This window comes from Peromyscus eremicus, chromosome 9 (assembly GCF_949786415.1).
Source record: "Peromyscus eremicus chromosome 9, PerEre_H2_v1, whole genome shotgun sequence".
NCBI lineage: Eukaryota > Metazoa > Chordata > Mammalia > Rodentia > Cricetidae > Peromyscus > Peromyscus eremicus.
The window spans coordinates 80,512,649-80,532,182 of record NC_081425.1 but is presented as its reverse complement, the minus strand read 5'-3'; the positions used below and the strand labels follow the sequence as shown (position 1 = coordinate 80,532,182).

The 19,534-nt window shown below is 45.5% G+C and overlaps 1 protein-coding gene across 4 annotated transcripts in view; it reads left to right on the top strand.

Moving 5' to 3' along the window:
- The window catches only part of Kcnma1 (potassium calcium-activated channel subfamily M alpha 1), a 715,240-nt gene that overhangs the window by 619,007 nt on the left and 76,699 nt on the right, over nucleotides 1-19,534 (top strand). For all 4 annotated transcript variants that reach the window (XM_059273863.1, XM_059273862.1, XM_059273861.1 and 1 more), the window contains 2 exons: nucleotides 2,786-2,879; nucleotides 16,338-16,461. In XM_059273863.1, the coding sequence (XP_059129846.1) occupies nucleotides 2,786-2,879; nucleotides 16,338-16,461 (218 nt within the window). The remainder of the gene's footprint in view (nucleotides 1-2,785; nucleotides 2,880-16,337; nucleotides 16,462-19,534) is intronic.

Sequence of the window (19,534 nt, the reverse complement as noted above, 5' to 3'; positions counted from 1 at the left end):
GTTTTTCTAGATCTGCTTTCTTTAAATATACAGAAATTGGTGGAACCCATAGGAAGGATAATAATTAAATATGTTTTACATCCTACTTAGTAAAGAGAATTTATCCCTGCTCCTCTTGTGAGACCTAAGCCATGTGTAATGTTCTCCATTACACAGCATTCATATATTTAAGCTGAGGACATTTTCCATCCCAGCTCTTCAGGGAGCAGATTTCCAGGCTCCGAATAAAGCTTTGAACATAGTTCCATTGAAGTGAACAAATCCCAGTTTAAATGCACTATGATTATGATGGATGATCTCTCAGAGTCGCAATGAAAATAAATAGTTGCCTGGCATAGAAGCAGGCCTACCATTCCTTCCGCACTGAGGTGTCTCCCTAGGGCTGGCTCACGCATATTAACTTGCAGATCTCCCATCTGAAGAGCCATGGCAGCAGACAACAGTGACTAGGTAAAAGGAAAATGGATGCTTAACTGAAGGGGATGCTTTATTGGAGGCCCAGAGCTAACGGGGACGGAAAAGTTAAGCAAAGAATCCAGCAGAAGAGCCAGTGAAAGGGACTAATAGAGGCTCTTTCCGTAATTGGCTATAGCCATGGTAACATGTAGTGGTCTTGAGTTAAGCTAGCCCTTGTTGACTAGGCCAGATGAAAGACCTTTTGGGGTGTTGCTCTGTAAGCTTATGAAAACAGAACAATTTGTAACCCCAATAAACATGCACTCAAAAATAAAATCTCATGGAAGTAGTATGCTAGCAACCATCCAGGTCACCCTGCTGCAGTTTGACAGTGGCCTGTATTAAAAGGTGGCCTTGGATGATGCAAAGAAACAGTGCAGGGCTCCCTTCTCCAGCCGAAGGTGGGCAACTGTAAAATTATACTTAGGCATGTGTGTGCACGCACGTACACACACTCACACTTTAACCTGCCTTGGATTGCTTTGGATGCCTGCCCCCTGTCCTTTGAAAGGAAGATGAAGTCAGGTCAAACTCAGAGTGCCTGTTTGCTGGCTGAGAGATGCATATCAACTCTAAGTGATTTTTTTTTTCAATACCATTTATGTGGTTTATTCCCTTTAATCTTTTAAGTGCTGTTTAGTCTCAGTGTGATTTGCTGTGCATACTCATTTCTGATAAGATGCGATATCCTCCCAGCCACGTAGCCCCAGCCTGGAGCCATAAGTGACTGATAGGGTCTCAGCCTGAAGGGAGCCTAGGGTGGGAGGTGGGGGTGGGGTGGAGGAGGGAGCAGGTGGGAGAGGGAATGGGTTGTGAGCCTTTGCAGGTCCTTTCTGGCCCTGACTCCGTCTGGTGTTCCTCTCACCTTGTCACACCATCTTTCCCTTGCCTTGGGTCAGTCAGAGTGAGGTAACCCCAAGCTTGACAGTAGCACAGAGGCTCAGAAGAAGTGTTACATTCTGAAGCAAATTTGGAGGTCGGTTAGATTGTTTGAATCCCTTTGGTACGGTGTGTCCTAACGGCCTATGTTTATTTAGAGTTTTCAGGGAAGTGCTGTAGGGCGCATGCTGTTATGGGTCTTCTGGACAGTAGCAAGCAGCTGAGCTGGCTGCCTCTCCCCCACCTAAGGCTCATACACATTAACATACACCAAGCTTCTTTTGATGTTGTCCCTACTAATATTTCTCTTCGTAGTTTTAAGGTAACGCCCATGCATTCTGAGTTTCAGGGCTGCTTCCTCCTAGTCGTATGGCAATGAACTCTGAGAATCTGAGGACCCTATATTACCTTCTCCACATTACAGTTTTAGCCGGGACTGTGTGAGGGTTGGGGAGAGCAGGGCTAGAATTTTGTCGCACATGCCCTTGGGTGACAGGCTGGGAAAGTATCTGCTAATTTTCCAGTGGTGCTCTCAAAACACAAGCATGGTGCAGGCTAACCCATCTCCAACGCTTATTAGTGGTATCTTTGGGCAGAAGCAGCAGAGTGCTGTGTGTTGTGTTGTCTGTGAGTAAAGCTTCCCATTGCTTAGTGATCAGTGTGGTTTAGACATTTGGAAAGCAAGTTTATGGTTTCCAGGCCTCTCTGCTGCCCTCCATCCCCCCACCCATCGCCATCGCATCATTAAGAGGTCTTGTTCAGTGACAACCTCCTCCTTCATTCCCATGCTCTTCTCCAGCCCCAAGTGCTCTCCCTGGTGGTAGCTGCAAGGAAGAGAGCTGAGCTGGGCTGGGGCCCCTTGAGCCCACATGCACTAGCCTAACCAGCCCTGTGAACTATGTGAGTGCAACACGGGCAGCTAAGGCCTGGAATCCCTGCCTCTCTTCAAGGCTCTTGCTGTGGGTGCAAGGATTGGGAACCAGTGACATTGGTTCATTTGGAGAAGCAGCCGGCAGGCTGGCTGTTAATCTGCTACCTCAACTACAACTCCATTTCTGATTTTGGTGACAAGCAAACTCATTTGATTATTTCGAGCAAGCAAAGTATTAACTCTTAACCAAAATTAACTCTTAAGAATAATGCTATGTATTTTTTTATATGTAGATAAATCACTATTTCTCATTCTTTCTTACACCAGGGCATTTCTAGGTGGTTCTAGTCTGTTTACAGTGCATGCTCAAGGGTTGGTGCATAAAGCAATATTGCTTCAACCTCCTCTCAGCTGGCCTCTCTGACTAACGCATTCTGTCTTTGTCACTGGGCCTCCAAAGACAGCCCTGACTCTCTAGTGAGTGACTGAGCCTTGAATGTGTGTCCTTTGATACCTTTCCTGTGTTTCGCCGTCTGCCCTCAAACTGTTCATAATCTCACAAGCTGCCTGTATTTGCAGTTGAAGATGAGCAGCCGCCAACACTGTCACCCAAAAAAAAACAACGTAACGGGGGTATGAGGAACTCACCCAACTCCTCCCCGAAGCTGATGAGGTAAGTAGATCCCCCCCCTCCACCCCAGCATGGCCACCGCCCAGCTCCATCTCAGGCCTCCCCACCTGCCCCAGCCCAGGCCCAGACCCTTCTTCGCCACTCAGCTCCTCCGCGGGGGAGGGGCGAGCGATCGTTAGATGGCTTCTTAGAGGCTGGAGTATTTATTCTGACAGCTCGTCAGCAGTTAATGATAGAGCTGAAAAAAAATTCTGTCACGAAAAACAGTTTGAAAAGCTGTTTGAAAAATACATAGGCTTTAAAGTCGTAGCTGTCACCATGTCCTGTCTGTGTGTAGTTACTAAACAGCAGTGGCACTAATGACACTGGGATCCAATCAGAGGGACTCTGTGGTTAGTTTGCCTGCGGCAGGACTCTTTCTGCTGGAGTCCCTGTGAGGACTGGTTTCTGTACTTAAGGCCATATGTGAGATGTATCATCACAATCAAAAATGAACCTGAAGATTACCTTCCTTTTATCCTGTCGATGGAAATCAAATTTCTGTTAATTGATTTTGACTGAGAAAAAAAAAAAAGTTTAATAATCCGCAGGCTTGCCAAAGCAAAGTTCAGAAGTAATCCAGTTCTGCTCAGGTTAAAAGCAATATTAATTATGGAACTGTTGTGCTTGCATCCTCCTGCCCTCCCTCCCTCCCTCCCTCCCTGCCTTCTTCCCTCTCTCCTTCCCTCCCTCCTTCCCTTCCTCCCTTTCTCCCTTCTTTCCCTCCCTCCCTCCCTCCCTTCCTTCCTCTCTCTCTCCCTCCCTACCTCCCTCCCTCCTTCCCTCCCTCCCTCCCTTCCTTCCTCTCTTCCTCAGTCTGTCTCTCCTTCCCTTCCTCTTCCCCCGTTTCTAAACCCTGACATCATCTAATAAATAGCAAATGAAACAGTCTCAGTACAACTCCACAAGTTCCTGGTTGGGTAAATTCTTCTTGTACCACCTTTGTCTCTTTGATTGACTCCCAATCCCACCATCTATTTCCTCAGACCTCTCAACTCTCCAACACTTTAATGAGAAGGAATGATTTCAGGGCCTACAGGTAGTTCAAAGGGTTCAGTGTTTGCTGTACAAACATAAAGACCTGAGCTTGATACCCACAGTCCATAGGTACTGAGGAGGAGCCAGGCACAGAGGCTCATGGGTATTCCTAAAACTGGAGAGAAAGAGACAGGTGGATTCTTGGGGCTTGCTGGCCAGCCACCCTGGACTACTTGATAGTTCTGAGTCAGTGAGAGACCCTGTCTCAAAAGGAAAGTTGGAAGGTGCCTTCTGAGGAATGAGATTGTCCTCTGCTCTCCGTGAGTGAGTGTGTGTGTGTGTGTGTGTGTGTGTGTGTGTGTGTGTATGTGGGTGCGCGCATGTGCGTGTGCAATGTGTAGAGAGGAAGAGGGGGAGAGAGGGAGGAAAGAGACTGAGATTTCAGAACTGTACTGCTCATCCTAAATGTTTCCTCTTCTGGAAATATCTACCTCCCTGACATGACTTTCCTCTTTGATGGACATGGACCCCTGTCCTTTAATTTACTGAAATGTAATATTGGTTATTTCCACTCACCACTTCTCCACTGCATTCCTGCCTCACCTGTGTCCACCTCTCTAGGACACAGGTGGGGACTTACCTTTCAGTGATGGGGACATGGATTCCCAGTAGCAGATCCACCTGGCTCTTTCTGTCTCCATGGTCATGCTTGCTCCTCTCTGCTCCCCTGAAAGGCTTTCCTCGGTGTCCTATGTCCTCTCTGTGCAGCCTTGCTGGGGCTCTACTGATTTACATGCATGTTTGCAGTTTATGAGAAGGAATAAAAGACACCAACTGTGTTTTATGATGCCAGTTGTCAGCCTAGCATTCAAGTCCTGTTTACTCACCTTTAGGTAATCGGCTTATCTAATGCTAATAGTTTTCTCCATTTAAAGGAGAGAAAAGCCCAAGTGCTTTCTTTTGCCTAAATTTAGAGAAGCAAATAAATAAATAAAGAGGAATCTGAAAAATGTGAAACCTTGGGAGCCAAATTCCCTGTCCCTGTTTGCTATGTAAAGTATGACTCGTTGCTTTGATCTTGAGTAATAATAATTCTGAGGAGTTACACTGTTTTCATATGCTTCAAAGCTGTGTCAGAGTTTTGCTGCTTAAGGGTACTTCTTTATTCTGTTGGCTCTTGGGTACCAAGATGACAGGTCTCCTGTAAGAGGTGGAGGCTTTTTTAAGTCGTAGCCTTCAGCAAAACATCAAATTACCAAATCCAGGGTAACATACTTCTACACAAATGCCTTTCCCGTAGATATATTATAGCATATATATTAAATACTTTAGCGTTACGTGCTACATTTTATGTGCAATAGAAAGTGATGGTTTGAAGTAGCCTTGGGGGGACTTTTTTCCATAAGCAGAAAAAGCTAGTGTATACCGTATCAAGTATGGTTTTTACAGGACTTTCTGCCTGAAGGCCTTTGTAAATAAGTAATGATCAACAGATTGGCTGTGGGTTTTTGAAAAGCATGCCCATGTCAGTTTGCATGATGGGGGAGAATTTTCAAAGTGGATCTTGCTTTCATTGCCTGCCTGAGAGGGGCTGAGGGAGACAGTCATCCCAGGCCAGAGCTGTCTGCTTCGTGGTACATCAGAATAGCTAAGTGGGGGTCAGGTGGTGAGCCAAAACTTGCCAAGCTATGGAACTCGGGCTTCTCATGTTGGTGCCTATGGGCTGATGATCCCGCCAAAGTTACTGTCATCTGATGTGTTATCTCACCTGTCCACAGTGGTCTCCATCAGGGCTTCTATGGGACATGCGATCCCACACAAGTCAGGGTGTCTGAGATGCTCTCCTCTTTGCCTTTGATGTTTCTTCTTCCAGGTGGCTGACATTCTCTATCTAATGCTGGAGAAGCAGGGATAGGGTCTCTCCGCTGGGTCCTCCATTGTACTTCATGTCTGGTCGAGCAATGAAGGGCCCAACCGAAGGGCCTCCTGGTTGGCCTTTGCATGGAGAGCACGGGCCATGAGGCTCCTGGATCCTGTTCTTTCCAGATCTCTTTTGCTGATTCATACCCAGATCCTTCCTGCTTTCCTATATCCTCCTGCCTCTTCAAACACCCCGTTTTTACTCTTCAGAAGATGGGACTCCCTGGTCCTATTTCTTCTGACCCCTCCCCCCAAATCCATAAAGAAGCTAATGACTTGTTTGAAGTGGGCTTTCCGGCATGCTTCCCTGCCTCACTTTGGAGCAGAATCAATCATTCTGAGTGTGGGCAGGTTTTAGTGGCCTATGGGTGGTAATAGGACTAGCTGCAGAGAAACTGAGAGCCCAGAATGGCCTGAGACGGTCTGTAATTTACCACCCTGGCTTACTGCAAATAAAATAGGCCCCGGAGTGAGGTCTTCTTCCAAATCGTGTGCCGGCAGGAAGTGTAGGGACTCTCCACTAATGGTCCCATCTCTTGTTTGTTCTGGTGTCAGGCTCACTCTGGCGATTTAGTGGCACTCCATTCTCTGTATGATCATTACGAGGACAGCCTTGTTTTTGTGTTTATGTGTCTGGATATGGAGGTGGTACATATTTTAGTCAGCCTGACAGAAACAACCCCATAGCCAGCCAGAGCCCGTGGCAGTGAGAATGGATGGGCAATGCAGACAACCTTGGGCACTGGACCCACTGAGAAGTGGGCCACAGGGATCCCCGAGTCCCTTGCTCTCTTTTTCTCTCTCTCTCTCTGTCACTTCCCTTCTTTGCTGGTTTCTTAATCTGGAGTCATTGAAAGAACATCTCCTAGTTTCGACCCAGATCACCACACCTGTTGTCTAATTCTCCCTCCCTAGTGGATTGCTGCTTTGGAGGGTAACCATGCCTCTCCTCAGCAGTAAATCCCTAGGGGCGAGAATTTTGTCTCTGAGTAGCTCAGTCACAGATCTTTAACTTGGGTCCTCACAGACCCTATTTGATGAAAGCTGTCTGGAAAGTTAGCAAAGCAAGTTACAGTCCGCTGCCCACTGTGTGGTGAACGTTGAAAGCAGACTAATGTGTGTCTAGCCTCCTCTCTCTGACCAGCCCAGGAATCTCCAGCTGAATTACCTTCGGTTTGTCATAGTCATATTCAAGGTGTTGTTTCCGCAAGTGCTTTCTTTCTCAGATGATGAGAATCTGTACCTGGGCTCCCACCCGTGTTCTCCAATGGATCCCTGAAAGGCTGTGAGTGCCTCAGGTGCCGGTTTACCTCTCAGATGAATTCTCATCCCACAAATGTTTCGGGAGGGCCTACTGTGTTTAAAGTGTTGTGAAAAGTCTCTGAGGAATCTAAAGTATGGTGTGGTAGAGGGGAATCCCATTTTCAAAAGGAGACAGGCAAGGCCATGCCACACAACAGAGTAAGGGTTTATAGCACCTGTGGACATGGAAACACTGCTGACCCTCTGAATGGCTGAGGCTGACTTGTGAAGAAGGTCCCATTTGCCATCACTTACAGGAGATTCCCTATAGGTGTTACTACCTCCTCGGGTTCGTGGTTGCCCGGGCATCATTGCCAGAGTGCTGTGCATGTCAACTCACTGATAACTGTAGCTTTCTGGGCAAGTATAACTCTCCCATCAGACAGATGAAGGAGCTTGGGCACAGAGAGGTGAAGTCTGTCACATGAAAGTCTCACATCACCAGAAAGATGGAGGAAACAGTGATTGTGCTCAGACCACTGTGCATAGCGTAGTCCGGCCACAGTAATGGGTCCATGGAGTCACATCACACGAGTTGAAAATGTGTGTGTATTCTAGCCTCCCAATCATGGAGGATCTTGCCTGTTGCAGACATCAGGAAATCCTTGCGGGTTTTGGAGGAAGTGGTACCCTAAGTTGGGTGTGGGAGGATCACTGGTAATGGTATAAGGGTAGCCATGGAGTCCCCAACAGGGCCTTTCTGTGACCATACACATGGAGATGTGTCAGAGGAGCCTACCCAACCTCAGCCTCTGTCAAAGTTTTCTGAGTGCCAAGGGACTCCGAGTATACTGTTGAACAGTACACCAGGCCTGAGTTAGACAGTGATTCCAAGATGGTCACATGGTACTTCTGACATCATTTCTGAGATATGAGCAAGGCAGAGAAGCACAGACATGAGAATTCATGTGGGACATGTCAGGCAAATAATTTATACAAAGAGATAGCTCTCACCCAGGCTAGCACAGTTCATTGGTGATGCCCCAAACAGAGACATGGAAAACTGAAGAGTGCTTCATGTCATGAGATCCAGGAAGCATTAGACCCCAGTTTTCTGAGAGGGAAGGGAGAATGATGTAAGGGAACAGATGATTCTCTTGGGCACTGGCTGATGATTAGGTGGAATGAACTCGTCTGCTTGTTAAGGCACATCTCCTCTCTTTTGACTCATACCTTTCATGGAGACCTATTGTTAGGACTTCTCACATCAGACCCTGCCAGTGTGACAGATTCTAATAATAAGAAATGGCAAAACGGCCTGGAGCCCACTCAGGGTTGGAGACAGAATGCCACTCTCACAGTGTTTCCACTGGGCAGAAAAAGAAGGAAGGCAGGGGCAGGTTAGCTAAGGAAATCCATCTAATGCACAAAGTAACAGCATGTGACAGTCCCCCATGGAACCAGAGAAGGAAAACGTCATGGGTGTCATGATTCCAAGGTTTGAATGGACTTGACACCGGAATTGGGACAAGTCTGTGCTCAGCAGAAGGTCATTATTCTGTCCTTCCACTTCAGAAGCATCGTGTAGAACCAAGGACCATGTCCGTGCCCTGAGCCGTTTCCTCGGCATAACAGCGGTAACCTCCATTTTCCTCTGAGGACGACACCTAATAAGTGAAACTGTATTAGGGGACAATGGGAAACACTGATGCAGTTAGAACTAGAGAAGCTAAGAGGGTCCCATTTTTTGGGGGGGTGGTGGTGGCTAGAGCCTGCTGTGAAAGTTTTGTTTAGATGGCTCCATGGTTGACTGTCTGGTGGAGAACAGTGGCTGAGTCCTAGAAAGCCACATCTTAGAGACAATGATGGCTATGAAGAGAGCGGGTGCACAGTAGAAGGATTCTGACAGGTACCAGACTATACACATCAGGATCCTCACAACAAAATGGAAAATATTATTTGCCAAGGGCTAAGAGGCAACCAGAGTGGGACATATCAGGCCAGAACCATCTTCTTACTAGAACCAGAGCCCCACCTTTCAGGTGTATTCATGTTTCACACTGGAGCCCTAAGTACTAACATCTCTCTGGACCACTAAGGACATTACACCTGATCCCTCCCTGCTGAATACTTAGGGCAGCTGACTCCAGGCAAACTCCAGGCAGCCTTGACTGCTTGAAGACATACTTTATAGTCTTCCTTGCCACCATGATGCCCTTCTTAGTGGCATACATTCTGTCTTAACTCAAATACACTGTCTATAGGTGAAAAGCCCAGAACAAGTCATCATAAGATAACAAAAGAAATGGGTTCTTGCTGGGCATATATTCCAGACTGCATGATAGGTCTAGTGATGGTCAGAGACCGGAGCTCTTTGCATGATTCTTATTGTAGTTCTGGTTGGTTGTTGAACATCTACTGTGTCCTCTACGGTTTGCTGAAAACACATGGGGGAGAAAATGCAATATCCAAATCCTCCCAAAATTCATCATTTAATGAATGAGACAGACACACAAATTATTTTCTCTGAAGGAACAACTCATACTTCTATAGGGAAAGAATCACAGAAGTTGCTGAAGCTGAGGATAAACATTTGAACCAAAAGATGAAGTCTAAAACACACTCTGTAATTCCACAATGGATGCTCTGTTGCTTGTGGAGGGACTGTGCTCACATTTCACCCAGCTGCCCATTTCTGGGAGTCCACTGCAGGACAGGGTCGGCCTCTTATCTATGGGGGATGTTTGTGGTGATAGAAAAGGCCTTACCATGTGATGAAACCTTAGGTCCTAAAAGTTAAGCATGGAGAAGGGTGAAATTCTGAAGCCGTCTAGCAGCTTCCTTATTTCAGGACTTCGTTGGTGCCTTGTGTTTTAATGTAAGTTTCTGGAGCCTGGTGCTGAACTGAAAGCCACACAGTAAACTGGGATTTGCTGTATTTGGCTGTAAGGGGAATTCTACTCTTTAAACTATAATTCGACTTCCTCACAGCAGGTTTGCTTGGAAAGGGATTTGCGGTTTAGCTTGAGGCTCTTGTCTTGAAGGCAAGCTTTTTGTGTTTCTGCTGTGGCAGGGCATTTAGTTCACTTCCTGAGATTAATTGATGGCAAGTGGCATTCCTTGCTCTGCACACCCTCCAAACAAAGATCTTTTATTCTTCTCTTGAAGTCAGGCATGCTTAATTTCTAGCTGTGGACATCGGAGGTAGGAATTGAGAGACAAGGAGCAAAGAGAAGGGAAAAAAAAAACCCTATCTCACTGGGGCTGCTGTGTTATAAAGAGTGGGCATTCCTAAACCAGCCTTCAGATCTTTGGCACATGACAAAGACTCACACAAGCCTTAATTGATTTTTGAGCCACTCCTTAGCACATTGTCTTGACAAGGGCTCACGGGGGTAATTTTCTACTGAGTATTCATGCAAGCTGCGCACTTCATACATCCCCTTGATGTTGTTTGCCCTCTCTTTACAGCTTAGGGCATTGTGGCTCAAGATGCAGGGGAGAGGGAACAAGACTCAGCTGCCTCCTGCAGTGGGGAAGGGGAAGCCCAGCAGGACTGACTTCCGGTCAGTCAGACCTTGTCTTTCAAAGCCTTGTTCCTGCTTGCTCACGGAGCACCATGCTGCTGCCTGCCCCCCACTATTTCCCATCCATGCACGTGGGTTGTTTGTAACAGAAAATGCCTATGAGTGTTAGTATGATGGGCAAATGACAAAATGGGGGGAAATTTTAGCATGGTAACATTTATAACATTATAACATTTATGGGAACTCTGTCATGGAGTAGGAGAGCCAACAGACGTAGTCTTATATTTTTATTGTTGGCCTTTCCCTCCTTGCCTTCTTCCTTTGGCTGTAATCAGAGTCTCCAAAGCAGGACCAGATTTTCAGCCAACAGTAAAGAATAATAGGGATGGTAGCAGCAAAACCTTGCTGAAGACAGTCTGCTGAGTTGTTGTTCCTTGTATGTGACATGGCTTTGCTTGTATGTTCCCTAGATTGAATATGTCGCATAATGATTGTATCTAAAATTCCCCCATATTACAGATTGAGAAGTTGAGGCAGGGTACAACTTGGCAAGTATGAGGCAAGCCAAGATTTGAAGACATGCGTTTTTGCCTCTGTGGTTCAGGTCCTTACCCACTCTGTGAATTGCCTCTGAGGAAATAGGGGGTTCCCTGACTATATCACTATCAATCCCTAAACACCATTAGGAAAACAGTTCTTTTAGTTAGTTGAGCGGACTGACTAGCTAGTGAGCATACTTCCTCTTTTCTCTGGGTTAGGCTGGCATCTGCATTGTACTCCAGTGCAGGAATCAGCATTACCACTCAAGTAGAGCCATGTAATTAGCAGCAGGAGGCTCCTTTCTCAAAGTACTGGAGGCTAAAAGTTCAAGGTCAAGACTTCAGAAGGGCTGATTCCTTCTGAGTTCCCAGAGAAGGAACTGTTTTAGCCTCTCTTCCCAACCTGTTGATCTCTTTTCTTCTCCAATGACTTCACTGTGGCTTTTGTTCTTGTCAATGGCCAAGTCCGAATTTCCACTCTTGATACGAAAAAAAGTCAAATTAGGAGGACCCACCCCAGTGGTCTTCCTTACTTTTATAAATAGCATAAGTCAAAATGTGGTCATATTCTGGGGTACTGAGGATCTCAACATGCAGATGGCACATCTGAGCCCCCAACATGAAATAGCAGCTATACCTGTAACCTGTCACATACACTTTCTGTCCCTTTAAATAAGACAAAGGCTCTGGCACATCCTAAGTGACAAACGGACCTTGTGTTAATTATGGAGTATCTTAGGAGAGGTGTAGATTGCTGTGTAGGTTGAAGAAATTTCATTCCATGAAAGGGACTAGTACTTAGTGCTGGTCATCAGCTCCATGCGGTCTTAAAGAGCTCATTGAAGGCCTTTACAATATCTAGCATCGCTGCCCTGCCAGCTGAAGATGTTGGGATGCCTTGCTCAGAGAGCTTTCCCATGTACCTCCTTTGCATGCATAGCAGCCTGCCTGGTTCCTGCTGATCTCCCTGGACCACAACAATGTTGGTTGGTGTGCTCAATGGCATATCCATGGGCTCTCTTCCAGAAGAACAATCTGTAGAGTCCCTGATTCAACAGGCAGAAGTCCCTGGAGAAGCCCACTGTTCTCTTTCCACCTGTGCCAGGGAATCTCATGGACACAAGCCAATGAAAGACACTTGAAATTGCTAGAGGAACTGACATGGTAAAGAAATCCAGCCTGTCTGGCCCAGAATTATCACGTATTCTCCTGTCACTGGGATGAGAGACACTCCAAGCACCTCCACCCCCTCACAGCAGAATCTAGTGAACGTGCCTTTAATGGAACTGTAAATCCATTGGTCACCAATGCTTCTGACCACACTCTAAAATCCATTATTTACCTGCTCACTACCTTCTAGCCTTTCATTGCTCAGCAGTGTCCAATCCTTTCCAAATCCTTCAAGCTACTTCTCTCTCCCAGGAGAACCCACTGCTTCAAACCTGAAGGTCATCTAGGCTTGCCAACATTTGTTAAGTCATCCCTAATAACCCTTGCTCTTGCACCTTGCAAAAGAACGCATTTTCAGTATTCTATTTCATATAACATCTTTCCTTTGGGGAAGCACAGTGCCGGGCCTATCTAATCTCATGAGTCATGGCGTTCTCCGAGTCAGTTGGCTCATCCTCTGTTGGTGGACCAGTGCACTTCTAAGACCCTCTCCTACACCTGCCCTGAGGCCTCTATGCCTTAGGTTAATCAATGGCATACCAGACATCTCCAGCCGTCACTTTTGGGTACCATTTTGTGGCTACTTAGACCAGAATCCACTTAGAGTGGATTCTGGTGGCTGCTGGTGGGACACCACTAAAACACCCACCGTTCACAGCTTGCCAGGTATTCCGATGATCCTTCGCTCAGAGCATCAACTGTTGCTTTAATATTTTCCCTCCAAACTTCCCTGACACGATACCAATATGGAGTAAACAGGTCCTTTCTCCACGCCTTCACATTGCCTTGCATGCTAATTTGCTCTAGCACACACCCTAGTGAACCTTGACCTTTGACCTATATTTTCTTTTTCCTTACATGTGAACCTTCCTTTGACATTATTATATCTTCTTTTCCTGGCTCAGATTAGGGGTCTCATTTTTATTGATAACTCTACTGATTAAAGAGACCAAAGTTGGAACTCTACATGCCCTGTCTGCTCTACAAAGTAAATATCTGCATTCAGGGAGGTTTTTTTTTTTCAAGTTTCTCAGATCAGACCCTTTGGGGGAAAGTCTAGATGATGTATATTTAAATCCTCCAGACCAGACTCAGAGATCTATGCAGAGGACAGAGTATACATGAAGCTCCCTGGAGACTCTTGCTGCATGATTCTGCATGTTGGAGCACAAATCATGGCTTGAAACCTGGAGTCATATTACAGCTGCTTCCCCTAAACCCCAACCTTAGTTAGTTTATAATTAACATTCACTGTCACTCTTTTTCCTCTCGATGATGGGCAGTTGACCATCCATCTTTCTTCTTTTCTAAGATGGTTACTGGCCACTCTTACCCAGACATAATACTCTCTAGAGGAGCCAAATGTTCCAAACCAAGACATATCGACCTCTCTCCCAGGACGTATTTTTTTAAAGTGAATTCTTGCCCACCTGCTATATCTTCAGCTTGGCTGGGAAGATGTGAATATAGTCCTGCCTATATTTTAAGACCTGAATGCACTGGGAATAGGTCCTAGGCATTTGGAAGCTAAGACAGAACCTTCTTTCCAACCAACAAATAAGGGCAAGAGAATTTGAACTTGACTCTATCTTTAGGGCAGGTTTAAGATTCTCTTGCAACCCAAAACATGTTCTTCAAGGGCTGGCAATAGACTTTATATTCTCAAGCCTCTTCTTCATGGGAGCTTTTGTCCACCTACCTATGACAGATGATGGCTATCTATAGGACTATTAAAGATTTCACCAAAGTCAGTAAGAAAACCCCTCAGTTACTAAAGTGTGTGTGTGTGTGTGTGTGTGTGTGTGTGTGTGTGTGTGTTCTATAAATATATATGCAAATGTTGGGGGTGGTCACCCATGTGCATGCATGTAGAAGGCAGAGCTTGAAGTCATGTGACTTCCTTTATTGGTGTCCACTTTAATCTTTGATACAGGTCTCTCCGGGGACCTCACCAACTAGGCTATGCTGGCTGCCAGTTAGCTCCCTGAACCCACCTGTCATTTCTGGGCATATAGTCACATGCCACATTTTTGTAGGTGCTAGGAATCTGAAGTTAGGTCCTTATACTTATACAGCAAGCTCTTTACCCACCGAACTACCACCTCTTTGAATCCAAGCCATCAAATTATGCTTTCACCATGTTCTGTGACCAGTTCAAATCAGTTTTTTAAAATCAATAATTGCCCCCATTTTTTTAGCATTTAAAATTTTTTATTTCATTTATTTTGTATGCTTGTGGAGGTGGGCATGGGTTTATCCGTGGTGTATGGGGTGGGAACACAAATGCTAGTGTGTGTGAAAGTTGGAGGACAACCACAGGGAGTTGGTTCTCTCTACACATCTCACATGGCTTCCAGGGATCACATTTAAGTGTCAAGGTTTGCACAGCCAGCACCTTTCCCCAGTGCCCTTATTTTGGCACTTTGGGACACAGCTTTATGTGTGAGAGGTGTCCTGGTAGTTTATAGCCCCTGAAGACCTCTCAACAACCGGGCCACAGAGATGCTACTCGGAACTGGGTTGTTCTCTTCCTTCCAAGATCAGATATAACAGTTCCTGCAGTAATCTAGCATGCTCCATGAAGATGACTCCACAGGATCGCATCACATGGTGTTTATCATTTGCTGTGGCCTCAAAGCAATTTGCCGAGAATAAAAACACGCACTGAGTTTCCTAACGTCTCTGTGTGTGGAAAGCATAATAGACAGGGCATGCTAGATACTCAAAAGCTTAATTCCATCATTAGGCCAGATTAGAGAGATTGCTGCCCTACTCTCTACAGTCAGAGCATAGAGATGAGAAACATGAGGCATTTCTCAGGGAGAAATATTAAATTGTAAATAAACATTATCCTTTAATGTTTGAAGTAGATCATTTTAAAAGGTAACATAACTTCTCTATACCATTTTGAAACTTTAATCTATTTCTAGTTTCTGTCTTTGGTTGACAGCTTGCTTAAGGAAGATAGTTTCGTTGCAGGATAGGTCTGCCTGGGATAATATCTTAATTATATGTGGTTAGTTGTTGGAGATGCCAACAAGGGCTTCCCACACACTCTGATGCTGGCCATATCAGAGACAAAGCCACAGACGATGACTATAACCTGAGCTGGAGGGCTTGTTTCTTATACTGTGGGCATTGTAGATCTGTCTGATTTCATCGTAATTCCTAAGGTTGTCAGTTAGACCCCACCAACTCACTCAAGGGGCAGCCTCCATACAGCTATCCTTCCAGAAGGAGTGGATGTCGTCTTGAGAATTTGAAACAAGTTTATTAAGATGCATCAGAGCTTGAGGCTCTCATCCAAGAAATGCTGTGTTGGGAAACGAAGGTGGGGGTGTGGGGCCCCATCTTTGGACAGTTAAGCTCAAATACAGTTGTCAAGGCGAGGAGAGAGGGTGTTGTTTAGTATTGAAATCATGTATTCCAGATGTGGGCATTTGGTAGTCAATCTGCTCTGAAGTGACACGCTGTTGAATCTTTAAAGGGCTTCAGCCGGGGAGAGCAAAATCTGATTGGGCAAATTGCTAAAATATTTAAAGTGCAGCCTGTTAAAGCTTTTACTGCGAAGAGCATCGCGTCAGAAGTTGTAGTCAGAAAGAGCGAGTAATTGGCTTTCCATCCTGATGCCAGTCAGCCAGCATGAGGCTCTATTCCTACTCCTTCCTCTTCATTGCCAATGCTAATAGCAACCCTTTGGGTGTGTGAGTGTGTGTGTGTGTGTGTGTGTGTGTGTGTGTGTGTGTGTGTGCTGGGGAAACTGGATAGCTGGTAAAATGAGAAAACAAGGAACCAGATAGTCATAAAAAGGGAAGCTGAACCCACAAAATGGCATGACGCCCATTAACAAAATGGGCAGGAGAAAGGCCGAATTACTGCCTGACAAAGCCAAGTGCCCTTCCAGAGGGGTGTGTAGTTAGGGCAGCTGCCTTTCAAGGGATGTGCTCCGCCAGGAGAGAAGATGGCCATTGGTGACAACCACTTTTTCAGCGTCTGTCATCTCTTCTGAGATGTAACTCGGGGGACCCTTTGCATTTATAATTTATCACGTTTTCCACTTAGGTTTTCCTGCCTTTTCTCCCCAGGCATGACCCCTTGTTAATTCCTGGCAATGATCAGATTGACAACATGGACTCCAATGTGAAAAAGTACGACTCTACTGGAATGTTTCATTGGTGCGCACCCAAGGAGATTGAGAAAGTCATCCTGGTGAGTGAGGAACATGGAATCCATGTCCTTCCCCTTTGCCTGACATGATGACTTTTACTCAGAGTGAAGATTTCCTAACTGAATAGTAGAGGCCACTGTCACTTGCCCTAGCTATTTTTGATGACTAAAATTCTGATCAGAGATGGAAGTAGCTAGATCTCTGATCAGAACATGAGCTTAGAGCAGGGGTTTTGTTTGTTTGTTTGTTTGTTTTGTTTTGTTTTGTTTTGTTTTTTGTTTTTTTTTTTCCTCTCAAGAGCAGAACTTTCAATCTCTATGTTTTAACAGGACAATAGTGGTGATTATGTGCTGCCACAGGGCATCACGGGAGGTGGGATGCACATCATTCCTGATCCTCGTATGGCTCTGGGGCCAGAGCCTGGCCCTGCCATCTGCTAGTTGCATGGCCTTAGGCCAGTTGTTGGACAATGCATTTTAATTACCTCATGTGTAAGGAGACAGAATGAGAACTACTCTAACTTCATAGGATTGTGGTGAAAATCTAGCCCATGACTCCACAGGGACACTATCTTTCTTACCTGTTGATTTTATCATGATGATTCTTAAATACCGTGAAGAACAAGGAATATTGCCTACATTGTTTTCTATTATAAGAAATTTTGTTTTGTTTGTGTATACTGAATGTGTGTATTTGGTGTGTGTGTGTGTGTGTGTGTGTGTGTGTGTGTGTATGTATGTGTGCACACATACATGTGCATATGTGCCAGAGGCCAACATCAGGTGTATTTCTCACTCTCTACTTTCTCTTTTGAGTTAGGGTCTCTCACTGCTCCTGGAGCTCACTGATTCAGCTAGACTGGCAGGCCAGTGAGTCTCTGGGGATCCTGTCTCTATCTCCCTCACACTAGAATTTTGGGCATGCACCATTACACCCAGCCTTTTCTGTTGAATGTGGGTACCAGGAATCAAACGCAGACCCACTAAGCCATCTCCCCAGGCCTGACATGTTTTCAGTCCTTCCTAACACGTAATACAGATAGGCAAGTGCATTTGCTGAGGACATGTTGCAGGACCATGGCCCACTGTCTAGAGCTCAGAGCACACTTCAGGGATGGCTTGTGAATATCTCTGGAGATAGCAGGCTTCTCCTGTTCTGTCCCAGGAACACTAGCACAGATAGCAATCCATTCTACTCTCTCTGTTTGTCCTGTTAACAACCTTAGGTTTTAATGTCTACATTGGCTTCCCTCAGATGGCTTTGGGCCTGCTCCATTTTCAGCTAGGAAAATCCTATCATTTTCAATTTCAGGGCCACCTTTCCTTAGCAAGGAGTATTCCAGGTCCTCAGGATTATTTGGTGTGCTAATCCACTAGACTTCCCCACTGTATTTTAGCTAGTGTGTATGTGTTCAAATTAATTGTACATGAGCATTGTGAGCCAATAGAGCATTGTGCTGGAGGCATCTCAGAGTTGTGAAAACTGCAGACTAAAGTACATGATGTCAAAATGCTCAGCAAACAGCCACTGCTTGATTTACCAGAAGGGGAGAGACAGTTCTGACCACTCCGATTTTCTGTTCTTGGTAACCTATGGCTTAGTTATATGCTGTGGGCTACATCTGGGTCCAGAATGATCTGCAGAAAGTGGGTTAATTGGCATGTGATCAGTATCCCCTTATAGAAGGAAGGGATTTAGAGGGATGAGTTCATCTGACAAAACAGCACCACTGGAGGAAACAGTGATGCAAACACACCATGTGTTAGGTACTGTTCTTGTGGTGATGCTGTACAGAACTTTCATTCTAGTGAAGCAAAGGGAAGGCCAGTGGGGAACTGAATGAGACCATGAGAAGAATTTAGATATGAATGAGGGCTTTGTGAAGAAAATAAAGCAGGATCCAGGGAAGGACAGAGTCCAAAGGTGCTACGGAGGCATTGGGTTCCCAGAAACCCTCTCTGCAGTAACGTGTAGATGGAATTTTCATCCAGTGCATAGTTGAGAAAGAATGGGGGCTTAGCGCTTGTGTGAAGATGCTTGTGGAAGCCGTGTATCCACTGAGTGCGGGAATCAGATGGCTTTGGGTGATATGGCTATAGAAGAGACAGTCCTCTGATTGGAAAGGAGATGTAAGATGAGCCATGAAATAAACTTTTTGAAGCTAAGTGGGATGAGATACAAAGTGTTCTTCAGATCCATGGAATAAGCACCAGGGTTGGTTAAAAGTAGCCAGGGAAGTCCCATCAGGTATAGGTAGGTTGTGCTCAGGAAGAGTAGAAGGGTGCATGGAGAAACTCCTGGTTTTTCTGTTGCTCTTAAGAATGGAAAAATCAGACTTTCCAGGTCTGAGCAGGACTGGAGCTTTACATTCATCTCCAGGGGTATAGCTCTGGCATATCGGAGAATTGGTAATTGCCACAAGCCTAAGCTCCCAAGGTTAGCTTCTGTGCCTAGACCATGCTGCTAATGGTACCTAGCTCATTTTTGCATTCTTGATTTTCAGCTTCTATTCTTCATCCCATTTTTTACTTCCTTGTTGAGGGGAGCCTCCTCGGTCACCTTTCATGAGAAATTTCTTATAGCTTGTGCCTCAGGTTTCCCTTCTACTCTGGGAAACCAGCAATGATGATAGTTCCTGCTTTATTCTAATGACCAGAGAATGAAAGCTAGCTTCCTCCTCTCCTCAGGGGTTACTGTAATAACCCTGACATTGTCGTGAATTGCAATATTGGCGTTTAAGCAATCAATGCCCTGGTCAATGATAGGGATTAAATCAAGCAGAGGTTGATATGTGCAGTGGACATTAATATGCCTCCCCCAGTGCATTGTAAGCCCCATGGGGCCTTATGAGCATGCAGTGAGGAACAGGAAAGATGGCAGGCAGGGTGGTGGTGTCGACTAGAAAGAGAAACAAAGAACCACCTCCAGCCTGACCTCATCCTGTTGTTCTTTTTACCTATACAATGAACAAAAGACTAGCAATGGACAGATAACCATTTGTATTTCCTGGATAATGGGGATCCTCCCCAACATGGGAGTATTCCTTTACTTGTCACCCTTGTGGATACAGGGCTGGAGCTGGGGAAAGACATTGTCCTCTATCTTTACTGATTG